Source organism: Mugil cephalus, chromosome 3 (genome assembly GCF_022458985.1).
Source record: "Mugil cephalus isolate CIBA_MC_2020 chromosome 3, CIBA_Mcephalus_1.1, whole genome shotgun sequence".
Lineage (NCBI taxonomy): Eukaryota > Metazoa > Chordata > Actinopteri > Mugiliformes > Mugilidae > Mugil > Mugil cephalus.
In genome coordinates, this window is record NC_061772.1 from 2,243,354 (window position 1) to 2,266,772 (window position 23,419).

At 39.3% G+C, this 23,419-nt stretch overlaps 1 protein-coding gene across 1 annotated transcript in view; it reads left to right on the forward strand.

Moving 5' to 3' along the window:
• si:ch211-186j3.6 (neural-cadherin) overlaps positions 1-23,419 on the forward strand; it is a 256,350-nt gene that overhangs the window by 150,236 nt on the left and 82,695 nt on the right. The window contains exons 25-26 of the mRNA XM_047580957.1: positions 7,742-7,971; positions 17,587-17,864. Of these exons, the coding sequence (XP_047436913.1) occupies positions 7,742-7,971; positions 17,587-17,864 (508 nt within the window). The remainder of the gene's footprint in view (positions 1-7,741; positions 7,972-17,586; positions 17,865-23,419) is intronic.

Genomic DNA, 23,419 nt, shown 5'->3' on the forward strand with positions numbered 1-23,419 from the left:
CTTTAGGCTGTTTCATTTACCACTCAGCTACATCAGTTTTGTTTTGACATTCTTTTCAAAGAGAAGTGTGACTCCTTTGGCTATGGTCTTCCAAGCACACGTAAACCAGATTAGAGCTGCCGCAAACATCTCTTGCCATCACCCTGCCTGCCATGGTGACTGATGTCCTGTGACAATGATATTATTAAAGCAACAGGGTGGATATATAATAGTAGAGACTTAGGAAGACGGCGAGGAAGTCACTGCTGTCTCCAGACATAATTGAAAGTGCTGATTTCTGTATACTCCAATTGTTTGCAGTGTGTTGCAGATTGTTGCTCTCCGTGTTAAAGATGTTTTTTAAGTCAAAGATTACACACATTATTAATTCTTGTCCCTTGACTCATAGGATCTCAGTTGTTGTCAACGCACACACAGACAAGCTAGTTTCCATTTCTTAGGCGGGCAAAATAATTAGTCGAGGTTTCACTCAACCAGCACATTCTTCTCGCAAGTTGCGCTGCATCCATCATTACCTGATATATAGCACATCGGCTGTCTGCTCAGAATTAAATTTGCTTTAGAGGAATGGGACATGGCTGAAAGATCTTTATGATTTCAGTGATATTGAAATAGAAGCAGAAGGGAGAGGCCAGGGAATGCTCTCCAAAGACGTGAGGAGTCGAGAAGGAGGGAAGGAAGGAAGTGGAAGGCTAAAAACTAGACTCATGCTTTATATAAGTGCATAAAAGGATTTTTTTCTCAATCAAGAAGGGGACTGCGGTAAATTAATGTGCACCAAACCCAGAGACAGCCGGGTGGAGAACAGCTGGCGTGCACATTTCAGTATTTGTGTTCAGGAAATGAATTCATGTGCAGAATGTAGTTTTGCAAATGTATGTCTAAGATGAACAATGAGAAAAAAATCTGATTAAATGGTTTTCTATTTTGTTATTCTTTTCCTCCCACCCCCCGCCTTAATTTAGAATAATATTAGTTTTTTTCTTTTTCTTTTGTTTTTTGTTTTTTTCACGGCTTCATCGTCACCAAAGCCCTGTTAGCTGTGTAGTGTATAGATTTGTTAGACATTTGTTCTAACAGAGGGGCTTAAATTGCGAGCTAGAGAGCACCGATGTCAAACTCTATTGTGAAAACATGGTTAAAATCAACCCGCCGTTCAACAAGGAACCACCCAGCTAAAACCTGTAAGTCTGTGCCTTCAAAATAAAATATAATATGACGGATTAATGACTGAGATCATCCTGAGGTGCAGATGAGCTACCAAAACAGGTGTGTGTGTGTGTGTGTGTGTGTGTGTGTGTGTGTGTGTGTGTGTGTGTGTGTGTGGAGGATATGTAACAGCTGCCATTTCCAGGATTTTATTTTTCCATGTGGAGCCGTGGAGTAAACACTCTCATTGATTCTCAGTCTCGGGGATTATGAAAATATTCTACTTATAGCATTACTTACACCCTCCTTGACATTCTAAATCCCATTTCAAGAACAAATGTGGAATGCAATAAGGATGCACAAAGAAAGCACTAGTTAAATCTGCCTTGCTGAGATTAAGGCTGCCTCTCACTCTCCCTCGCACTTTCTCAGTATTGATGGAAAGGTAAAAAAAATGTGGTAAACAACAAGTCCTTGAAATGTCCACATAAAAGGAGCTGAGAGAGAAATGCATAGCATTCAGTGGGAGGCACAGTCAGAGACACGAGTACATACAGTGTGCACGGTAGTTTGTGACACAGCTTGCATTATATGATGAGTGCTTTCTTCCTGCCAAGAGATTGTCCTTTGACATATGGAACGCTGAGATTCTCTTCTCACATCTCTCTGCCCTCTAGAGTGCATGCGGTGTGGGATCAATATGTAGAAATTGGAAATGAAAAAAAAAAATATTAGTCTGGTATCAAAACTTCCATCACTTAATTTATCTAATAATCCCCATCACTAATACTGCCCCTGTAGATGACAGTTTATGAGTCTGACACGGTCCGTGAAAACAACAGATGTGAGTATGAAAAGCATATTTTCTGTTTTTTACTCTGCTTAACAAAGGGAGTAAACAGGATGAGGTGAGGTGTTAAAATAGCACACACAAATGCACTAACAAATGTGCCGCATTCGCCTTGAGCAGGGGATCCTCGATGTAAACAGTTGTTATTTTTATTACCATTCAAAAGTGTTGGAGAGAGCTTCCACAAGTCTGACACAATAAAACTAATAATAATAAACTAATACTTTTGAACACTGAATTATGGGAAGAAATATAGTATCCACTTTTTTAAGCTTGATTAAAATGTGTTTGCTGTGCTGAGAAATTTGAGAATTTGAGAAATTTGAGAAACACCCCCCTTCAGTATCCCTGCATAAACGACTACCTGGACAAGTCCACGACACTAACTAGAGAGAGACAAAAACACTGTAAATAATGTTGAGATAATTCTGTGTTCACACTATGAGCATCGAAAGCTTCAACTCGACATTATCGCAGTCCCCCCACTGGCTTCAACTGTAAACAACATATAACACGGGAACGGTTGAAGCAAATAGCTTATGACTGGTTGACTTGTCACTGTGTCAGAGGAAACAAAAAGTGGAAGAAAATTCAACTTTCAAGTTGCGCGTCTCGCCATGAGCTTGTCGCTTTATATCTCCAGCTACCATTGAAAGTGTGTTGTAGCTTGTCGTTCTCTCACTGCTAGTGTGAATGCTAGTTGTATGCTAGTATAGTTTGGCTAGGTATAATGAAGCTGTTTACAATTTAACGTTATCTGACGCAAGTGGGCCTTTAACTGGTTAACTAGATGGGAATCATTCTAACAAACATACCGACTTATTAAGTAAAACAGCAAAGGGCTGTGTACTCATGTACAATCCTTGAAGTATTTGCTTTGTCTAATCAAAAGTTTAATTAAAAGTTTTTTAAATTAAATAATTTTTTGTTTGTTTGTTTGTTAGGATATCTGGAAATCAGTAAATTTGAGAAGCATGAACATTGGAATTAAAGATATGATTGTTTCCAGTTGCTCGGTTTAGTTGGCAGCTTTCTGGAGTCATTATACTCAAATTGAAAACTACTTGAAACTGTTGGTGTAAGCTAATGTCTACCTTGCCTGGTTCTGGACAAGACAGTCAGCAATTTCATGTAGTCCCTTGTATTAGTTTCTTTGATTGCTAAGTGGGGTCCTGATATCAGATTCAACATTCAAGATCGGTTATTATTATTTTTTATTGAGGACTTGATGTTAAGGGAGGTGGCATTGATCATCCTGACAGCCTGAGGAAAGAAGCTGTTCAGCTTCTTGAATGTTCTACAGCTGATGCTTGCATACATTCTCCCTGAGGGCAGTAGAGAGGAGATGTGATGGGAGGGATGATGGAAGTCATTAATGATGGACATGGCTTTATGGATGCAGCTCTGCTTGTATAATTCCAAGCAGGGAAGTGAAGCTGATGTCTTCACAGTTCTGTTCAGCTGCTTTTTTCCCCCTCTTCGCTGCAGCTGCCAAACCACAAGGTGAAACTGTAGGTGATGATACTTTCCATGGTACCTATGTAGAATGTAATGAGATTTGAAAATCACAGTTGAACCATTTGTTTGATATCCTCTTCAGTTTCTCAGATATGAGAAATTAAATTCAATCATAAATTATAGCTCTGTTGTACAAAAAACAGCTAATGTTGAGTACAGGGATGGAAGTTATTATGATTAGAATGATGACCATGATTATACTAATTAATATAGTTGGATTCCGCAGAAAGCAAAACGACATATGGTCGGACAGAAGACTGAGTCACTGTCAGATATTGAAAACAACATTGAAAGTGCTCGCTGTGATCAACATTGAAACAATATTGAACAAAAAAAGAGACCATTATTCATTTAGTAATTTATTAAACAAATAAATTAACACTTTGTACGTATGTTGTTCACACAAATATTATACAAGGATGAAACTACAGTGACATTTTTTGTCCAGAAAATCCAGGGGCAAGAGTGCAAAATTTCACTTGCCACTCAGGTAACAAAACTTATTTATGATTTTTGAAAAGATCTATGTCTATAGATGATACATGACAATTAGAATTGAAGGAGGAAGAATATAGGAACAATAAGTGTTTAGTCTTAAGTGATTTTAAAACAATTAAAAGAATGCTAAGCAGAGAAAGCGTTTGACCACGTGGAGTTGAAATATTTATTTGCAAAAAATTAGGTTTTGGCCCACACTAAGGTGGTGCTTAAAAGTTTGTGAACCCTTTAGAATTTTTGTGTTTCTGCATAAATGTGACCTAAAACATCATCAGATTTTCACACAAGTCCTAAAAGTAGATAAAGAGAACCTAGTTAAACAAATGAGACAAAAATATAATACTTGGTCATTTATTTATTGAGGAAAATGATCCAATATTACATATTAGTGAGGGGCAAAATTATGTGAACCTTAGCTTTCAGTATTTGGTGTGACACCCCTGTGCAGCAATAACAGCAACAAAACGTTTCCGGTAACTCAGAGGAATTTTAGCCCATTCTTCCGTACAGAGCAGCTTCAAATCTGGGAGGTTGGTGGGTTTCCTCACATTAACTGCTCTCTTCAGGTCCTTCCACAACATTTTGATTGGATTATGGTCAGTACTTTGATTTGGCCATCCCAAAACATTAACTTTGTTCTTCTTTAATCATTCTTTGGTAGAATGGCTTGTGTGTTTAGGGTCATTGTCTTGCTACATGATCCACCATCTCTTGAGATTGAGTTCATTGACAGACATTCCTGACATTTTCCTTTAGAATTCTCTGATATAATTCCAAATTCATTGTTCCATCAATGATGGCAAGCCCCCTGGGCCAGATGCAGCAAAATAGGCGCAAACCATGATACTACCCCAACCATGTTTCACAGATGGGATAAAGTTCTTATGCTGGAATGCAGTGTTTTCCTTTCTCCACACTTAACGCTTTTCTGTAAAACCAAAAAGTTCTATTTTGGTCTCATCCGTCCACAAAACATTCTTCCAATAGCCTTCTGGCTTGTCCACATGATCTTTATTAAACTGCAGACGAGCAGTAATGTTCTTTTTGGAGAGCAGTGGCTTTCTCCTTGCAACCCTGCCATGCACACCATTGTTGTTCAGTGTTCATCTGATGGTGGACTTGTGAACATTAACATTAGCCAATGTGAGAGATGCCTTCAGTTGCTAAGAAGTTACCCTGGGGTCCTTTGTGATCTTGCCAACTATTATGCGCCTTGCTCTTAGAGTGATCTTTGTTGGTCGACCATTCCTGTGTGTTTATTTACTTATTTTATTTTTATTATTGATGCAAGTAAAATTCAATAAAAATATTTGAGAGAAAAAAATACTAAGAAGAAAATAGAAATAATAAATAATAAAATAGGGAGGTGGAGGGAAACGTGTCACAGTTGAAGTGTGGCTTTAAAATGAAGCAAACCAAATAAACCAAAATAAAATACACAGCAGGAATATAAAACGTTGGGATGGATAAGTAAAACCAAACAACCAACTTTCAACTATTGGCACCTCTGCATGAATCAACTGGCTAAAAGACAATCTATGAAAAAAAAAAAAAGAATGAAATGGGTATACTTCTTTGTCCTTTTAATTATTTGACATTGCTCTTCTTGGAGTGTGCCATTCCTCTCCAGAGCATACAGAATATCTGCTCATTTTTAAAGTACACATTTAATGAATTTAAGAGCTTTAATTACCCCCACAGAAGAAATAAGACCATTACTGCACAACTAAACAAGCAATGAAAATAATAAAAAAAAGAGTCAAACATTATGTAGTCAAATATCATATAATACCTTAATTGTTTTATTACTTTTTCTCCTTCATGTGAATCCTCCAAGTAAAACTATTCTTTAAGTAGAATTTCATAGGTATTGGCAGCAGATACTTTTCATCGAACATACAGGGGGATCTGCTTCTCTTTGGAATTTATTTTCTGGAAACATTTTGTCAAATTTCCTTCCCTTTCAAAGAGAAATACCCAAAGACGTCTTCAAGTCTTCAAGAATCCTCAGAACTCGTCAACATCCCTGAAAACATTTCCTCTGTGTTTTGGTGATGGCATGTTTCGGTATTTGTCAGAAACAAGCACAACAACTTCAAAAAGTACATGATAATGCTTGTTCTTTCAGATTTGGCGCTGTTGTTCTCTCATATAAAGTGTATCTACATGAGTAGGGTCTTTATCCCTTTTTTCGTGAAAAAACACTAGCCTACAGATAGTCCACTGAAGCCTCTGGGAAGGAGAAAGAAGAAGTGTTGTGAGGTTGGATCAAAGCCAGGTGCAAAGGCTGCCACTGTGTGTTAGGTGTTACTACACTCCCCTCCATTCAACCCCATCCCTCCTGACTGTCTCTCTGTCTGCCTGTGTCCTTGTTTCTCCCTTTGGACTGACTGATGGGAGCTGACATTAGCCTCGATCCCTCATGCTGTATCCATTGAGCCCGCTCTGAGCCCCCTGTCTTGTCTCTTAATGCCAAGGCTCTGTCTCCCTCTATGCACTAACAAACCTAATCGCCCTGCCCACCCCTTTCCGTGGGTGTGACTGTGTGTCTGACTCTGATTATGACATTTTTATGATATGGAGCACTTTCTTTTAATCATTGGAATTGGGCCTCAATTTAAAGGATTGACTCTGAACATCTATTCTCTGACCAAAAGATTCCTTCCTTCTTTCCTGAATCAGTATTTTTAGTATAATATTTCTGTTTCTGTATCCCATTCCTTATATTGGAACATTAGCTAAGACTTGAACTGACATTAGTAGGTTGACTTGATAAAGTGTATCTGTTCGGATCTGAAATTTTCCATTTTGAGTTTTTATTATCTATGATCAGTTGGTCCTCAACACAGTGGAGGTTCTAAAGTAAAGTGACATTGACCGTGCTTCTCCATCGAGCATTTGATCTGAGATACATACGAAGTGTGCAAAAGTACTCCGAGAAGTCTGGTCAAGATGGTGGAAATTTGGCACAGATGGGCTGGAGGATGGACTGGTTAGAATTTAGTGGTCACAGGTCACCATAACCTTGCAAAATATTTTTTGGCAACTCAAGTGTCATATGGAAATGATGACACAATTTCATAAAAATATTTAATTAAATAAAATAATGAAGTGAGCACATTTTAAGTCCAAAAAGGTCAATGGTTAGCTTCATTGTGACAAAAACAATTGGCCACCATTAAGAACCATTACTCAAGAATAGAGGAGTCAGTTATTGAACTGACAGTGACACTGAGCTTTACTGAACCTGCCTTAAAACTGTGACCACTTTATAAATCATCTGTGCTGCCAAGTTAAACGTATGTGTGAAGCCTCCATGCTTGATTTGTAGCCATTAGGCAGCAACTCCTTCCGTGAGCATTTTTAATGGCTACAACACTGTCGGGCCAAGGATGTGAACGCACACTCAGGGAGTGTGACTCTATTTTTGCTTTCTCTCTCTGATACAGCATACAAGCAGAGAAACCGCATAGTTTAACAATGTCAAGTCAGATCAATTTTATTCATTTATTATATTAAAAAAAAATAAGTCCCCTTGCCATTGATTTTATGAGTCTGGGCAGACATGGATATAAACTGCAACTTCACTGGTTGGTGGAGGCATACAGCTGTGAGGCCGTAATTATAATTTCTGTAGCCATTTGAAAATAATTGGATTTATCCTTGGGCAGGGGTGGAAATAATGAGACCATTTATATATGATTTTTACTCCTGTTTGTTTCTCAGACATCACAGCAAAGGAGTTCATTGAACTGAGAGGGAAGCAGCGGAGCCGCTACGAGCTGTTGGCGGACTTCCTGTCTGAGATGCTCTCAGTTCCACCTGACGATGTCAACATCTTTAGCCTAATGGATGTAAAGGAGCGAATGCTGGATGTTCGCTTTGCTGTGCACGCTGGCCCCTCCTTCCTACAGCCTGAGAAAATGCATGGTTATCTTGCCGCCCACAAACAAAAGGTAGGTCAATGTCTCCTTTAGCCTTTTATTCATTCTGACACTTAAGATATATGCAATATATTCCTGTCATAGTTAGTTTACTTTACTGGTCTGTTGGTGACTGTATTTCAGCTCTTCTTTAATTTACAATACAAACCCTTCAATGACACTCATATAATCTTACCAAGTGCATACCAGGGAGTACAAGCACTACACGATAACTCGTAAGTCAACTGAGAGAGCGCGGGCGAGAAGGCTAGCTATGTCTATGTATATCTATATCTACATATCTAAGTAACATCCATATGAATGCCAGGTTCAAAAGTTTCCCAGCAGAACATTGAATTGTCACAAGATGATCCATGATATATTATGTTTATGCTGTGTATCTAGACCAGACCCTCTCCAGGATTCATGCTTTCTGTGGTGGCAGTTGTTTAATGAGCAGTTCAGAAAAATGCAAACCACTGAGGTGCCAACAGAGGTGGAAGTCTAATTGATGAGTCCCAACATTATAAATAATGAAAATTGTCTTATAAAACTCATGTTAAACATCTTGCTAAAAATTAAAAATTTATAATGATACTTATACTGAGACACAGATTGCTACTCCAACAAAATCAAACAAACAAGAACATAACATCATTCGTCATGCTCACTACTCCAGACTTTGTGATATTGTTACCACTTTCAAACCTCAGGTTGGTCTCTAAGGCAGTACCAACGTATTTAGTCTAGATTTAATCTTAGTTGTATGAAATTGACATAGGAGATACGGTCATCTTCAGTGGTGCCATCATGTCCTTGTCTTCATTTCAATGTTTTACTGCTAAAGATACTGAGATCTAATAATTATGACACCAGATCACAGGAGAGATATTTTCTTTGAAAGTTTATTATCCTACCTCTGAACCTGGGAGTGCAGGCCTCTGGTTCTATGCACCTTACTACTCGAATGAGCTGACAATATTTGATTAGTGTGGCTGTGTGGGACAGATGGTTATTTTGAATGAATGCATTTTATTGTTGTGACCAAGTAAAAACTGATGCTTATCTGTACTGACAACTGCATTTATTTATTTGGCATTTACTTACTACTACATGACAAAAAAGGACAGGATTGTACAGCCAAGTGAGCATGAAAACAGTTTGAGAATACATGGATTTAGTATTTTTTTTTAAACAATGGCCTGCCTCATAAACTAGAATGAAATGTCAAAATTACACACCAACAAGCCACTGACATGACGATGGCCTACTATAACCAGTAACCATCCCTGAATGCACAACACAGGATCTGAATATATGAAACAAAAATGTATGTATGAACAGTTTTATTCTTCACACTCATCCACGCCTCAACTTTCAAAACAATCAGATTTAAAGCAAACAGAATTACTTTTTGTTTTGTATCATAAATGTATTTTTCAGCATCATTATTAACGGCACAAACACAGGGAACAAGGTTTGATTGTAAATTGTCTCTGCACACAATTTAAGATCAAATCTGTGTGTATGCACAGTTCCTGCATGACGCCCATTAAATCAATGCACATACAGTACATCTTGTTTTCAGCATTCGTTCAGGTCACTGTTCCTGCTGTTGTTTTCATGCTGCCTTTATTTATTCGCCCACCCCAGTTTCACCTGATTATAATTATTATTTTTTTGTGTGTGTGTGTGTGCAAGAGTGCAAGAGAACAGAAATTCTACCTGACTATTATATATGCAGCTGTCGCCCATTAAGACAATACCTGTCAAAGTACTATCAAATGTGTTTTGCCAGATCAAAAATATTCAAAATGTTAGCACGCCACATGACATCCTCTTCAATCTTTGGGGCGAGCAAACTCATCATCATCATCATCATCATCATCATCATCATCATCATCGCTGTCATTGCTACACCTACTATGAAAGGTTATACGATGAAGTTATATCGACTGCAAAGATGGTAAACTGTGGAATAAATTTGCAGTATCACCTCTGTCCTATTTGGATCAGCCTTCTTCTGTACAGTCACCTGATCCGACTAGGGTGTAGCTGGCATGTGGAGAACCAAAAGAAGGAAAGGAAACACAAAGTGAAAATGAATCACAGTGAAAGCAGTTTTCAGAAGATGGGAAAATTGTAGTGAAGAGCAGCCGCACAGAAGTCCAAAAAGGAAATGGTTTGTCTCTGTAATGCCGTGATATCTGTTACAATATGCAGATGACCTGTTCCGACACAGATGGGCAACAAAATCATTTCCATCGTTTGAATGGTAGTGCTATCATCCCACTAAGTATGAACAAATTATAGTTGTGGTTACAGTCAGTTACTGACATTGCTTGTGTTTACTGAGCATTGTGAGAATAATCTACATTGATTAATATGAAAAAGTTATAATTCATGTTAGTTTTGGACATAATTGCCCAATTTTATTCACAACTGTGCAGTGTGTATCATTTTGATCCTCCAAAAATGTAAATTATCTGACTTGACAAATTCCGTATGTGACTGAGAATGATGACAACCACATAAATCGTCCTGTGTCAACATCAGAGCAGCTTCTTCTGTTGACAAACCAAAGCATACATTTGAAGGTGATAGATAATGGAGGTAGTGGAGTTTTTGAACACTTCAGCAGATCAAAATGAGTTCAAAATGTCCTCAGACCTGTTTTCTGAATGTCCTTGGGCATAGAAATGTTGAAAGAACAACTATCTTAGTCAGTGAGTAGTAATTCAGCACTTTAGTCTGGTAAAGCCATTCTCTCATGTCCAATTGAACCAGATCTGCTGTAAACAACGAGTTTCTTTCACCCTCTGTATGCACAACATGTGTACAATCAACAAGGGTCGTGATCTCATTTATTATGCTCTCTGAAAGTTGTTCCTGTTTAGCCCTTTTGAGTTGGACTATGTGATTTAAATGCTGACATTCAGCATTAAGTGCATTTGGGGCTGATTCCATTAACATTCAGTGCACCATATCGAACTCTTAGTCCCATTTCAGGTATCCCTTTTAAACACACTTTGTAAATAAGTGTACAATTGCCAGTCTAAATCTAAATATTAGGTTTTTGTGTTGATGAAGCAATGCTTGTTGGTGGGGATAACATGGATCATCTTGTGACAGTTCAATGTTCTGCTGGGAAACTTTTGGACCTGGCATTCATGTGGATGTTACATGTACCACCAACCTACACCAGACAAATCTGTTACTTCATGTGTGGTCTCCGTAGATCACCCTCCCGGAACATAGCTTAACTGTTGAATCTGTCTCTGTTATTCGGGACACAATGAAGGGAGACCTGGCTTTTGCCATTGTCCGGGATGATTATTTCTGGGCCAACCAGGAAAAGAAATTCTACTTACTTCTCAATCCATGAGTGTGGAACATCCATTTAAATCCAACCTAATATGACTCTGACAGAAATTCTCAGTGTGGATTATGCCTGTAAAATAGTACTTTGGATGTGCACAAGGAAAAAAAAGAACTGAGCTGTACTCCTTCAAATAAGAAGGGCATATAATCCTTGTGTATTATGTTCTAAATTGTCTTAATAAATTGCATTTCACCCTCTAGAGAAGACAAGCCCTTCAAAATCCAAATGATGAAAAAATAAAAAATAAAATCATATCACCACTATAGAAAAGAGAGTTGGTAAAACACAAAACATTTTACTTTATCGCACTGATGTTCCCTGGCCGCTGGCTTCAGTCAGACCTCATTTCACATTTCAGAAGTCTGAATATAAGTCAGGACCTTGTGTGTTTCTGTGTTTGAACTGTAGAAGTTGTACACATTTCACAGCAAGGGTGAAAGAAAAAGAGCTGAACTCAGTCCTCAGAGAGAATGATGAGCCAGTCGGTATTTGCATGTGTGTGTCTGTTGGAGGAAAAACTGTGCGAGTCCAGTGATGGTCACGGTGGTCTCTTCAGGTCAATCACCACGCTCAACTCTTTGGCTCTCAGCTTGTTTCTGTGGGAACCTCTCATTGTTTCATATGCATGTTGTCAAGGAAGGAGGCAGAAAGTTCAGAGATGCAAAGAAAAACTGGATGCATGGTACTTTTTCAGGATGAGAAATGCAAGAGGGAGAAGGGGAAAGAGAGAGTATGCACATGTAGAGAGGAAGCCCAGGCTTTCAGGTGTGATTTGTGAGGAGCAATTCATCTGAATTCAGCCAGGTCCTCCTGAGAAGACATTGATCAGAATGAGATGTGAAGTGTGGCGAGAAAGAGGATGAACCAGAGCCAGAGAGATGGGTGTGGATTGGGGGTGTTGGTGGATAAGACAAAGGGGGGGGGGGTTCTGTTATTATTAATGTTCTCAATTCTCCAGTAATGCCTCAGAAGTAGGGGATTTAAAAAAATAGTCTTTGTCCCCTATGTCTCAGGATTTCTTGCTCTGCCTCGGTAAGAAACTGCTTATCCCTCAGTGTTTTCAATCTGACACACTCCTCTTGGCTTTTAATGATAACTACAGTGGATTTAGAATTTTAAAAATTGGAGGTATGGCACTCAGCTTCCAAGTTTCATCTCGTCAATATAGTAAAGTGGCCCTGAGGGTCGATGTGGTGACTGAGGAAACTCTTCAATTCACTGGAACAATAGTCCAAGGAACATCCCTGTAGTCCTTTATTCCTTGCTATACAGGCTGCTCCTCATTTAAAAGAGCCAGTGCATGACTCTCTGTGCATTTCAGATTTTCTACATTTACGAGACAAGAGACAAGATACTAAAGATGAGGCATTCTGATGTCTCAGCAGCCATTTAAGCTTTGGGGGTTATAAGGTTTCAATGAGGGTTTAAGGATTCCTGCAGAAACACATTTATATAGATTGTACAGCAGCAATATATTGTATCTTACAATATATATCTTGTTTGTCAAGAGAATGCATAATTGGAAATGTGATCTTGAGTAAAGTCCTCTTTTGGATGTCACTGAACAAGAAGAAAACAAGGTAGTAATTTCCTGTACCTCTCCTCTTGGAGAGAGCCTGGCAAACAAAAATAAAGTTATTTTCAAGTGAATATTGCAGCTGGCCACCCACTGATAGCCAGCCTCACGCTGACTTCAACACTACCCACCTTGTTCCTAGATGTCTTCCTCTAGCTTGTGCTCCTTTCATCCCCCTGTTCGTCATCCCCCTTCTCCCATTTCCCTGCAGCATAATCTACCCTTCAACAGTTGATGTATGGACTCAATATGTTTCAAACTATTTTCGCCATAACACATACATAAATACACAGCTAATCTCTCCCAAGCGTGCCACCTCTGTTGACTTCCATCTAGCAATGAACTTCTTCACTTTGCAGTGACTAAATGGTACTCAGTAAACACCAGATGCCCTTTTGTTTAATCAGATCTCTTTTAGATATCATTTTGGTGATTAAATATCTCAATTTAAGGTTTTCTTTCACACCAGTCTAGGATAGTAACCCTGTCTTTAGTTATGTTTAGGCAACAGAAAGACTTTAAAAAGAAAAAAAAAGTTTACTTAAACCTTCAAGACATCAAGTTGCAGCAGACGTTTTCTCAATTTTTACCTCGTCTTAAATTAGAGTATGCCATACTCAGCAACACACAGTTATTATTAATTTCTGAATTCAACAGCTAAATTAACACTCCTGTCCCTTCAGTTCTGCTTCAGAAACACAATTAATGTGACTACTGTGAGTTTGGAAGTGGGTTGGCAAGCTGTTGCTACTGTGTTGCTGCAAAGCCAGCATGTAAAAGGGTGCAGCACACCGGCTCCACACAGCTATATAGGTAAGGCTAGTGTAGCATCCATCCAGCCACTGTGAGCCAGGGATGTGGACAAACTGTAAGGAAATATTTGCTGAATTTGACAAAAGGTTAACCAAGTAATGAATTCCTAAACATGACCCCCAAAGGTATAATGCTGTGGCCATTGTGTTGTAATGTGCCAGGGAAAAAAAGAGAGAATCAAAAAAACTTGTTTTTCAATCATCATCATCATAACTATTACTGATAACCTTCAGTAGTAATCTTTGTAACTTGCCAAATAAGTTAATTAACAACATTTACCTTTGTATTGAAACATAGTTTGAAGGAGACAACGTTGTCACAGGATGTGTTGCTAGTCTGTCAACCAAAACAAACTGCCCTATACAATGTCCAGCGACAGGAAAAACACAGGAAATATGGTGCACAGATAGATATATTTAAAAGTGTTCCCTGTGTATCATAGTCCTACACAACCTCCCCTCTAATCCTACCACTTAATTTGATGTAAAGCAGCAAAAATACCTTGAGCAGTTAGCCTAGAATCCAGACCAACTAAGCTACTTTTTTTGTGGTGGGAAATTTGTCAGTAACCACTTCATTGGGAACAAGTTATGCAATCAAATTGGCCCAAATTCGTCTGGGCAGGGTTTATGCATTAGTGGACATAAGAGTAACAGCAATATAGTCATACTACTGTATGTCAGATTAAATTCCACATGATGTGTTACAAGCTACTGAGCAACAATTAAGTCAAAGAACACAAAGAAACACACGCATTTGTGTCTGATTTGACTAATAATCAGAAGCATTAATGATACAGGTAGGTAAAATGCACGATGTTATATCAATCAGCAGTGACAACGATTCATATAGCATACTTAGTTACTGCCTCTGCAACACAGTCAATTTAGACAATAAGTGGAATAATTGAACCACACGGTTAGTCAGAGCAATCAATTTGCACTGAATGATGTCCAATCAGTCCAGAACATTGAGCATACACTGACCTGCTTCTGTGTTCAACAATATGAAGACAAAAAAGGTTGTATGCATATCTGTGCGTGCATGTATGTGAATGTGAACATGGTGGAGACTCACTTGGCAGTTTCAAAGGACACATCCAAATTCAAGTTCACACACACACACACACACACACACACACACACACACACACACACACACACACACACACACACACACACAACATACACCACATAGACTGCATACTCCATTTCCATTTCATTTTCCTTCCCAGTGCTTCATCAAAATGCCTAACCTCGAGAGTCGTAGTTTACCCTGTGCGTCAGCATTTAACCTACTTTTCCTGGAACTAGTGCAGAAAAAAACATGTACTTCTCGTAGACCTATACCTCCTATTTTACTATAACTTGCACTCACACGTGAGTGTTTCCATATCACTGTTCTGCTCTTGATCCGTTTAGTGATGTGCATCCGCATGTGTTTATTGGTCTGTGTCAGCTGTCACATTGCATAGTCACATTGCTCAAATGCTAGTGTCAAGTGCTAGTGACATTATGACCTGAACTATTTTGTTGGGGTTGGATTTAGGAAACCTTAACCACTATATTTGTTGTGTTAGTGAATATAAGAGAGTAGAAGTAATTTATACACAGTAGGCTGCACCACAGCCTACCTGAGACATTATGGCTAGAATGTCAACAGTACCTCAATCAGTTCACTGGCTGTATTGTGTTTGGAGATTTCCAGCTTGGGTGGTGTGGCAAATAGGCATAATTATACTGAAATGTTTGGCACGTCGAGGCCTGTGTATCAGTTCTTCTTACTCCCTATACCTCCCTATGCAACAACTATTTCTCACATTAAAATCAAAGTGCGTTAACAATTTATTGCCCTGTAGCTGAATGTTTGAAGAGCCTCAGCACCCATCTGGTGTTGGTTGTTGCATGGCCCTGCATGTAATGTGCACAACTAGGTTACCATTACAGTTCAGTATCTGCATACCTGCATATGATGATTACATTTACCAATTAGTTATTCTATTGATATGTTAGAGATATAATAAAAGGTATCCACCTAATTCCTAGCCCCCATGATCCTTTGCGCGAATTATGGGCGCGACTTCCGGTCCAAGCCAAAAGTCGGTGTTCATCATGGCTGATGCTAATCGTCTTTTTTGAAGCGATCTCTAAACAAAATATGTGGGAACATCATCTTTTACACCTCAAACGGGATGACATTATCACACCACTACCTTCTCCTCTCAAGGGATGGGAGGACGATCTGAAGAAGTGGCCACAGATCACTTAGATGAGCATATTTTGCTACTTTATCGACTCCGCTGGCACAGACGGCGAAGCTATGAACAATCTTAAAAGTTCTGAGGCGTATCAGTACCTCCACAGCAACAAAGTCGGTCGCGTTTTGTTAAAGGAGGTGGGACACGACCTCATGTATCTGAAAGCAGACATAGAGCCGAGTCAGAGCCTTAAAGTCCCACATCACAGGGCCTGGGTTTTAGTTTCAGCGGCAGGTGACATACAAATAGCTGACTGCTCATGTGTTGCAGGAGCAGGGAACTCTTGCAGCCACGCAGCTGCAATACTGTGGAAGGTAAAAAAAATATTGATTGTCATGATGATGATATAATAATAATAATTATTGTTGTTGTTGTTGTAATGTGCTTTGTAATGACACTTTGTGACTTACAAATAGATTTTAATTGACTGACCTGCAGAGTGCATTTTGTAATGGACAGTATTTGAGGACCCGCCAGCGTCTCTTCTCTGGTGCTCTGTCGTAGCTTAGTCACAAAGTAGGAATCGGGTTTTCCTCCGCCGGCTTTTTGTCTATGAAATGAAATTAACAGACAAACAGTGTTTTTGGGGGTCTCTTCAAATTGAAGTTCTTCAGCCACATTCTTCTGGCTTCCTCGTCTGTAGGTAGGCGATGGAAACTGTAGCACTGAACACAGGAGCAATCCCTTTTTATACTGGGTGCATGTTCAAAACACTGTTCATCAAGCCACAAATTTAGCTTCCTCTGGTTGTTAGTACAGCCATAAACAGCACAACAGGTGCCAGAGCTCCGGAGGGACATTTTGAGCAACGTTGGTGAAAGTTAAAACTTAGCGCGATATATTAGCAACTCGGTAACTGCTACTTCCGCTACCAAACCAGAAGTCACACCCATACTGATCTCCCCAGTAACGGCCCCAGGAATAAGGTGGATAGTTAATTAAACAAATTTTTAGCTAATAATTTGCTAGACGGCACAGTGTGGTTAGCAACGATGGCTCACAGCAAGAAAGATCTTTGTTCAAATCCGACTGGGGCTTTTCTGTGTGGAGTTTGCACGTTCTCCCTGTGTCTACGTTGGTTCTCCCAGGGTACTCCGGCTTCCTCCCACCATCCAAAGACATGCTTGTAAGGTTCATTGGTGACTCTGAATTGGCTGTAGGTGTCAGTGTGAGTGTGTCTCTCTGTGTTAGCCCTGCAGTAGGCTGGCGACCTGTCCAGGGTGTATCTCACCTCTTGCCCGTTGACAGCTGGGATAGGCTCCAGCCCCCTGCAACCCTCTAGAGGACAAGCTATAGAAGATAAGAATGAATTTGCTAGAAAATACTTAAACATAACCCGGGCCACATGCATGCATTGAAATAAAGTGTTTTAACTCATCCACTCATTACTGCAAAGGCCTGGTTTCTCAGGCTATGGTGCTAATGGCTTTCCATCGTCCATTGATTTAACACAGTTGATAGTGTGGGAAGTTAGTGAGGGATGCAAAGAAAATTACACCCCGTTATATTACTTGTGTGTAGTCTTCAACTGAAATGAATTGAAAAGGTTCTCTGTTAAGGTTTAGCCTTGTGCTTCCCAGCTAATAACTGCTTTCTCTGTCTTTGCCTTTCTCCATTCAGCTCCAGTCATTCCTGCAGATCAGTGTCTTCCAAGTCCGAGTAGACGAGTGCCCTAGCTCAGAGTGCACAGGGGCAGGTGGCTGCACTAACGTTTTGAACGTGCGGGACACGCCCACAGTGGTAGATTGTGGGACCATGAGTCTTGTGTCTGTGACAGTGGAATCCACAGCTGTATGCTCCTGCCCAGGTAGAGAGCAGTCCCATCAGCCCTGTGCTGCCTATCCCAGAAACCCCTGCTTTAATGGTGGAGTGTGTGTGGACACTCAGCATGGCTACAGGTGAGTTGAAAAGGAACACCGAACCCAAATCAGATCCACAAATGTTTCCTACTAATTAAGAAATTACCCACTTTTCCACATACACAATTTCAAATACCGGTCTTCTACTACATAATTTCAAGTGTCAATGGTGTTAAATTTCCAAAATCATTTACTTGGAGCGTAAATGTATCCAGCAGAAATTGCCGAAAAGGAATTATCAAATTTGGTGCAAGGTTTGTAAAACAGAAAAAATTAATAGTAATGCAATTCACACCATTTTACTTTCGGGTGGATTTTATTGTTTACATTATTTTTTTAAACGTGTACAATGTATTAATTTTGTTTAACACCAAAGATTTCCTGGATCAGTTTGACTCTGCCTTCATCAGTGGCATTTACTTCACATTATAGTCATTCAACCCTACCTTGTGGTTTAGGGAGCCAGCAGAGTGAGATAGAGGCAGTCGGGAGTAATCGGCTGGTGATGAGACACATTTTGATAAAGTTGAATAAAGTTGAAGCCACGTTCAGAGATCACTTCCCCCTCTTTTAACGAGAGGTTCTCTCTCTCTGTTTCTTTATCTCTGTGTCTCTCTCGTTGCCTTTGTGTTGTCAATGTTGACACCTGATTGTGGAGGTTAAAATGTGTGATGTGTACTTGCCGAAAGGTTGCACCATACTTTGCCACCTCACATAACGTACTGTTTAATCATAATATAAAACTTTTGCTTGTCATTTTACCCAAGACAAGCCAACCATTGTTGCATCTTAACAACTCATTAGTATTCAACTGTGTTGGTAAAGTCTATATGAACTTGGATAGGTAAGCTTACACATACAAAGACAAATAGTGCAATTGCTAACTGGTGTTGAGCTTAGGTAACATTGATATTTCTTTTTATACCTCAACCTTGTATAATACATAAATACACTGTACATTTATGGTGGCAGGTTTGTATATGCATAACTCACTAAAGATAATCTACAACACCCAGTGTAAAATTAACAGAAATGTAACTAATAACTACCCGTTTTCATAATGAGAATGATATGGAAAAATGCCATTGTCTGTCTTTAAAGCTCACAAAGTCAAGAAAAAAAGTTGATTTAATTAGCAGCACACCAACATATAAGTATCTGAAGACTCTCAGAAAGTCTGGGTTTTACAGACACTACTTAAGAGGAAAGCCATATAAGTCTTAGAGATATCATGCCATCGGATCACTTTCACGTATTTCCATTGATATTAGCACAAGGATTTTTCCCACCCTGAAAGACATGAACAGTAGGAAAGACATTCAAGCACGAATAATCGCCAGACATTAGACATGTGATTCTATGGCTCATACATAGATGTGGCTCTAATCCAATCCACTGTTTAGTTCATCCCACATCTTCTGTGAGGTTCAGAATGAACAGCAGATCCCTAGCATTTCATGTTGTCACTGAATGAAGTGTGAGTGCACAGGCACATTCTAAGGTTTGAATGCTTTTACTCTGGCCTCAAGGTCAGTAAACGCCTTGTAGTTCTAGGTTTATATTATAATGTTTAGTTTCTGCCAGAAACGAGGAATTCCCAGTTAGAGCTTTCTACTGCCTCTCTTCCAGACTCCAGAAACATTGTCTTCCAAACCGATTTACTGCCTAACCAAACAACAATCACTACTAAATGTATTCAGTGTTTTTAACGACTAAGCTCAATAACTCATTCATTTCCAGCTGTCTATAATATGTAGCAGTGGTGGAAAAACAAGTTGTTATATGAGATGCAGCAGAGGGGAGAAGATGGAAAAGGAACGAAATTAAAGGAGAGAATATAACCTCTAAGTAGACTGTAGGCTTTTTCGAATAATGGGGAGATGAAGGCAGAATGCCTGTGGAGTGTAGGTTTGTGTGTATAACTGTTCAAGTCTATACATGCTGAGATTAGACTGAGACTAGCTCAAACGATGCTGGTGATTAAAAACGAGGGGGAAATGAACATATCAAAATAACCGGGTTCCCTAGCTACACTAAAGGAAACTTTCATTTAATGCTATGGCAGCAAATGTTCTAATAAACCCATAACTGCTGAGCTCTTAATTTGAACTCCCAGGTCTTTTCACAGTGATTGCTCATTAAGAACAGAGTCAGTTGTTTCTCACTGGTGTGTTGCAACAGTAGAGGAGGCAGAAATACATTTTTGCAGTTAGTATTTTTATTCATGCTAAAGAGAATTCTCCAACCTGGCTTACATATATCTTTCAAATGGGTATGTGTTAGCAGTGAGGCTACTAAACTGATTCAGGGATTATATGGTCACACCAAGCATGTTCAAGACATTTTATTTGATTTGCAACATTGACTCATCCATTCAATTTCCATCTATTGTCGTGACCGTGTTGTTTCAGATTTTTCAGTAACTTAGTTAATGACCAATAGCCAATGTGTTTGGAGATGTACTCATATTAAATGTTTACTTGACTGGGAGTTGTTCACTGTCAATTATAATTATTGTAGCTTTTAAAGCTACTGCTGATGGCAGTTGAAACATACACTCACTTGCCAGTTCATTAAGTACACTGATAAAAATAAATACATTCTAATATACCAGTCCAGCACAGTCTTAACTTCATGATTGTTCTGATATTCAGCATATTCAGTACCAAGTGTAGCTATGTTTCCTTCTACTTTGTGACAGGTTGAAAGTGAGGCCACTGTCATGGGTTGTCACCACAATGTCAGCAGAAGTATAAAAGATAAGGTTATATGAGGCAGCTTGAAATTACATCTGTCTGAGTGGGACTTTTGTTAGCATGTGTTAAAACCAGTATACCTTAAGGTAAATCCTTCAGTGTTGCACTGGGATTTTGGTGACTGTGTGTGCGAACTTCTAAAGAATTTAGAATGGGGCTAAGTCAATCACTTTGTTCTCAGGATTTCCAGTAGTAGATTTGTGAAATCTGGACCCTAAGAATGTCTCTTAACCACAAACTGCGACAATAACAAAAACTGCAAGCAACCCACCCTGGCCTTTTTTGCTTTTCTTCTTGCTTGCTTCTTTTAAAAAAACATATGTTGTATTTTGCCCTGTTCTTCATCCGACTGTTCATCATTACAGTCTAAGATGTACGTATTTCACAAACATAGTTTCCAAATAACTCAAAATATGTAGTGTGTTAGCTGTCATTCTGCCAGTTCTTGTTTCCCAGTAAACAAGCCAACCAAAGGACCCTTAATTAGCATGAATCGTTTTGTAAACAAGGCCAAAAATGGGGTGAGGGTGATGACGAAATCAGCTCTTTGGTTCTTCCAGTGGTGAAAGAGACATTATGACCCTGGTTAAACTTGGCATAATTCAATCTGATGCTCTGTGTACCCTCAGGCTCAAATGTCTCATGGTGGTTATAAGGGCTCTTTGCAACCAATTAAATAGAACGCCAGCTTTTATCACTATCTTAAGTGTAAACCTTTGAATGTTATGATGAAATTAATAGTCAATTTTCACATTTCCATGTCTTCACTAATTTACTTAATTTATTTTCGTCATTGTTGCTCCTTATAGTGGTTGCAGGCAGACAAAAATAAAACAGTTCACCAGCCATGTACCGTCATCTGCAAATCTTTTGTGGTTGAAAGTTGATTTATAATCCCTCTATTGGGAACTGATTGTGTTCCAGCAAAGATCTGCTGGGCCAATCAGCTTGTTTGAGTGGGCTTTAAGGACAAAAGAGTAACAGCTGGAGGTATTTTCTCTGTGGTGTTACCAGACTCATATATGTCAGCAGCAGTCATATGTCAGCAGTGCACTCCTCTCAGTGCATGTTTGTTTGGTTGCATGTTCAGCAAGCCAAAATGTAATGCAATGCACATGACATTGCCAATGACACAATGGTGAGCTTTATTCATTTGTGCAAATAAACCAAAATGATTTTGTAATTCACACATGCCATTGACTTATCATCCCCAGCCACAATATTTGCCAAATTCTCCAACCGCCTGATACAGGTATTCGACTTTGGCACACAATCATAACAGGTGCAGTTACAGGTGCTCTTTCCTTAAAATGTCCTTTTCCATCGAGACGCACCAACAGAGACATGCATGTTCAGCCACACACACACACGCACATTCCCTCTCAACATATTTGACAGCCGATGAACATAAAGCCTCATCAAACACGTGTCCGCTAAGCTTTTCTCGCTGTGACTTGAAGTTAATTTTACCCTTCAGCTTCATTTAATTAGAAGCACTGAGTGAAAAGGGCAGGATTTGAGTCTGGCTGGATGGAGCCAGCATGTAATGTGGCTCACTGCTAGACTCGAGCAGGATGACTGACTGGATCCATGTTAGGCATAATCCCCAGATTAGTCCACACGCTCACACACAAATGCACAATTATTAGAGATGTAGACATTTTCCTCCTCACAGTCTCTTTGCTAATCTAATCCACAAACAATGTTGCGTCACTTTGCATATGAAGACACCTTTAACAGCTACACACATAGATCAGAGTTCATCATATTATGGCTCAGTCAACTAATGAAAGAAAAGTCCTATAAAGAGCTCTGTGTCTGGATTTAGACTTAAATACTCGAGCACTGTTGCTCGCTGTTTATCCAGCATTAATTGAAAGTACAGGATAATGCCAATGAAAAACCAATGAACATCCAACAGTCCAAGAAAGAAGAGCAGGAGGTTTCATAACGGGTGAAGCAGTCCAAACACAATAAAAATAAGAGATACTCACAGCTCACCAAGCTTAGAGAGTGCGTGCCACACCGTTGAGCTTCAACAAAAATATACAAAACCCAGCAAGAGACTTTGTGACTCACTGTATCTGACTGCAATACAGTAAGGCCAAGTTCCGTACTGTATTTCACTCCATGTGTGTGACGCTCCACTGGAGGGATGAACAGAATTGAGATATTCCCTCTGCTGATGATGGCAAACAGCACAACTCTCCACAAATCTGTTATACTGCTTGTGTTGAGTTGGGTTGAGATCTGGTGACTATAAACCCCTAGTATCCTGGGTGGAATCACTTGACGTTATCAGGTAGTCATGTGACAAAGCACAAAACTGAAAAAGACATGTGAAATCTTCCATTATGGTCAGTGTTCCACTTATCACACACGTAAGCTGTACAGATCATTAATAAGATTAATTTAGTCCTCATATAGTGTTTGCATCTGGTCTCGCTTGGTAGGTGAATGCTACAAATATTTAAGAAAACAGAATGAGTGAATTTAGGCAGTGCATATGGATTGACTTCAAGGTTAGGACTGAGACTTGAATCCTACCAAGTCTCAGTGAGGGGTGCTTCCCATTCTGCCGACAATGTGTGTACATGTCAAAAACCATACAGAAAAAAGAAAAAAACTTTTATTCTGATGGACGGCCAAAAATGGCAATTTTTTTGTGCTGCTGTTACGTAAGAGAGAGAAGATAAATTGCCGTCTGTCAAATATCATGTGCTGCATTTATTTATGAAAAGTGGATGCGGGCCAAAAGGGAAGTGCAGGAAATGTTTCCTTGTGAAGTATCAACCAAATAGATGACAGAGGGGGAACAAAGCAGAGCAGGGAAAGTTG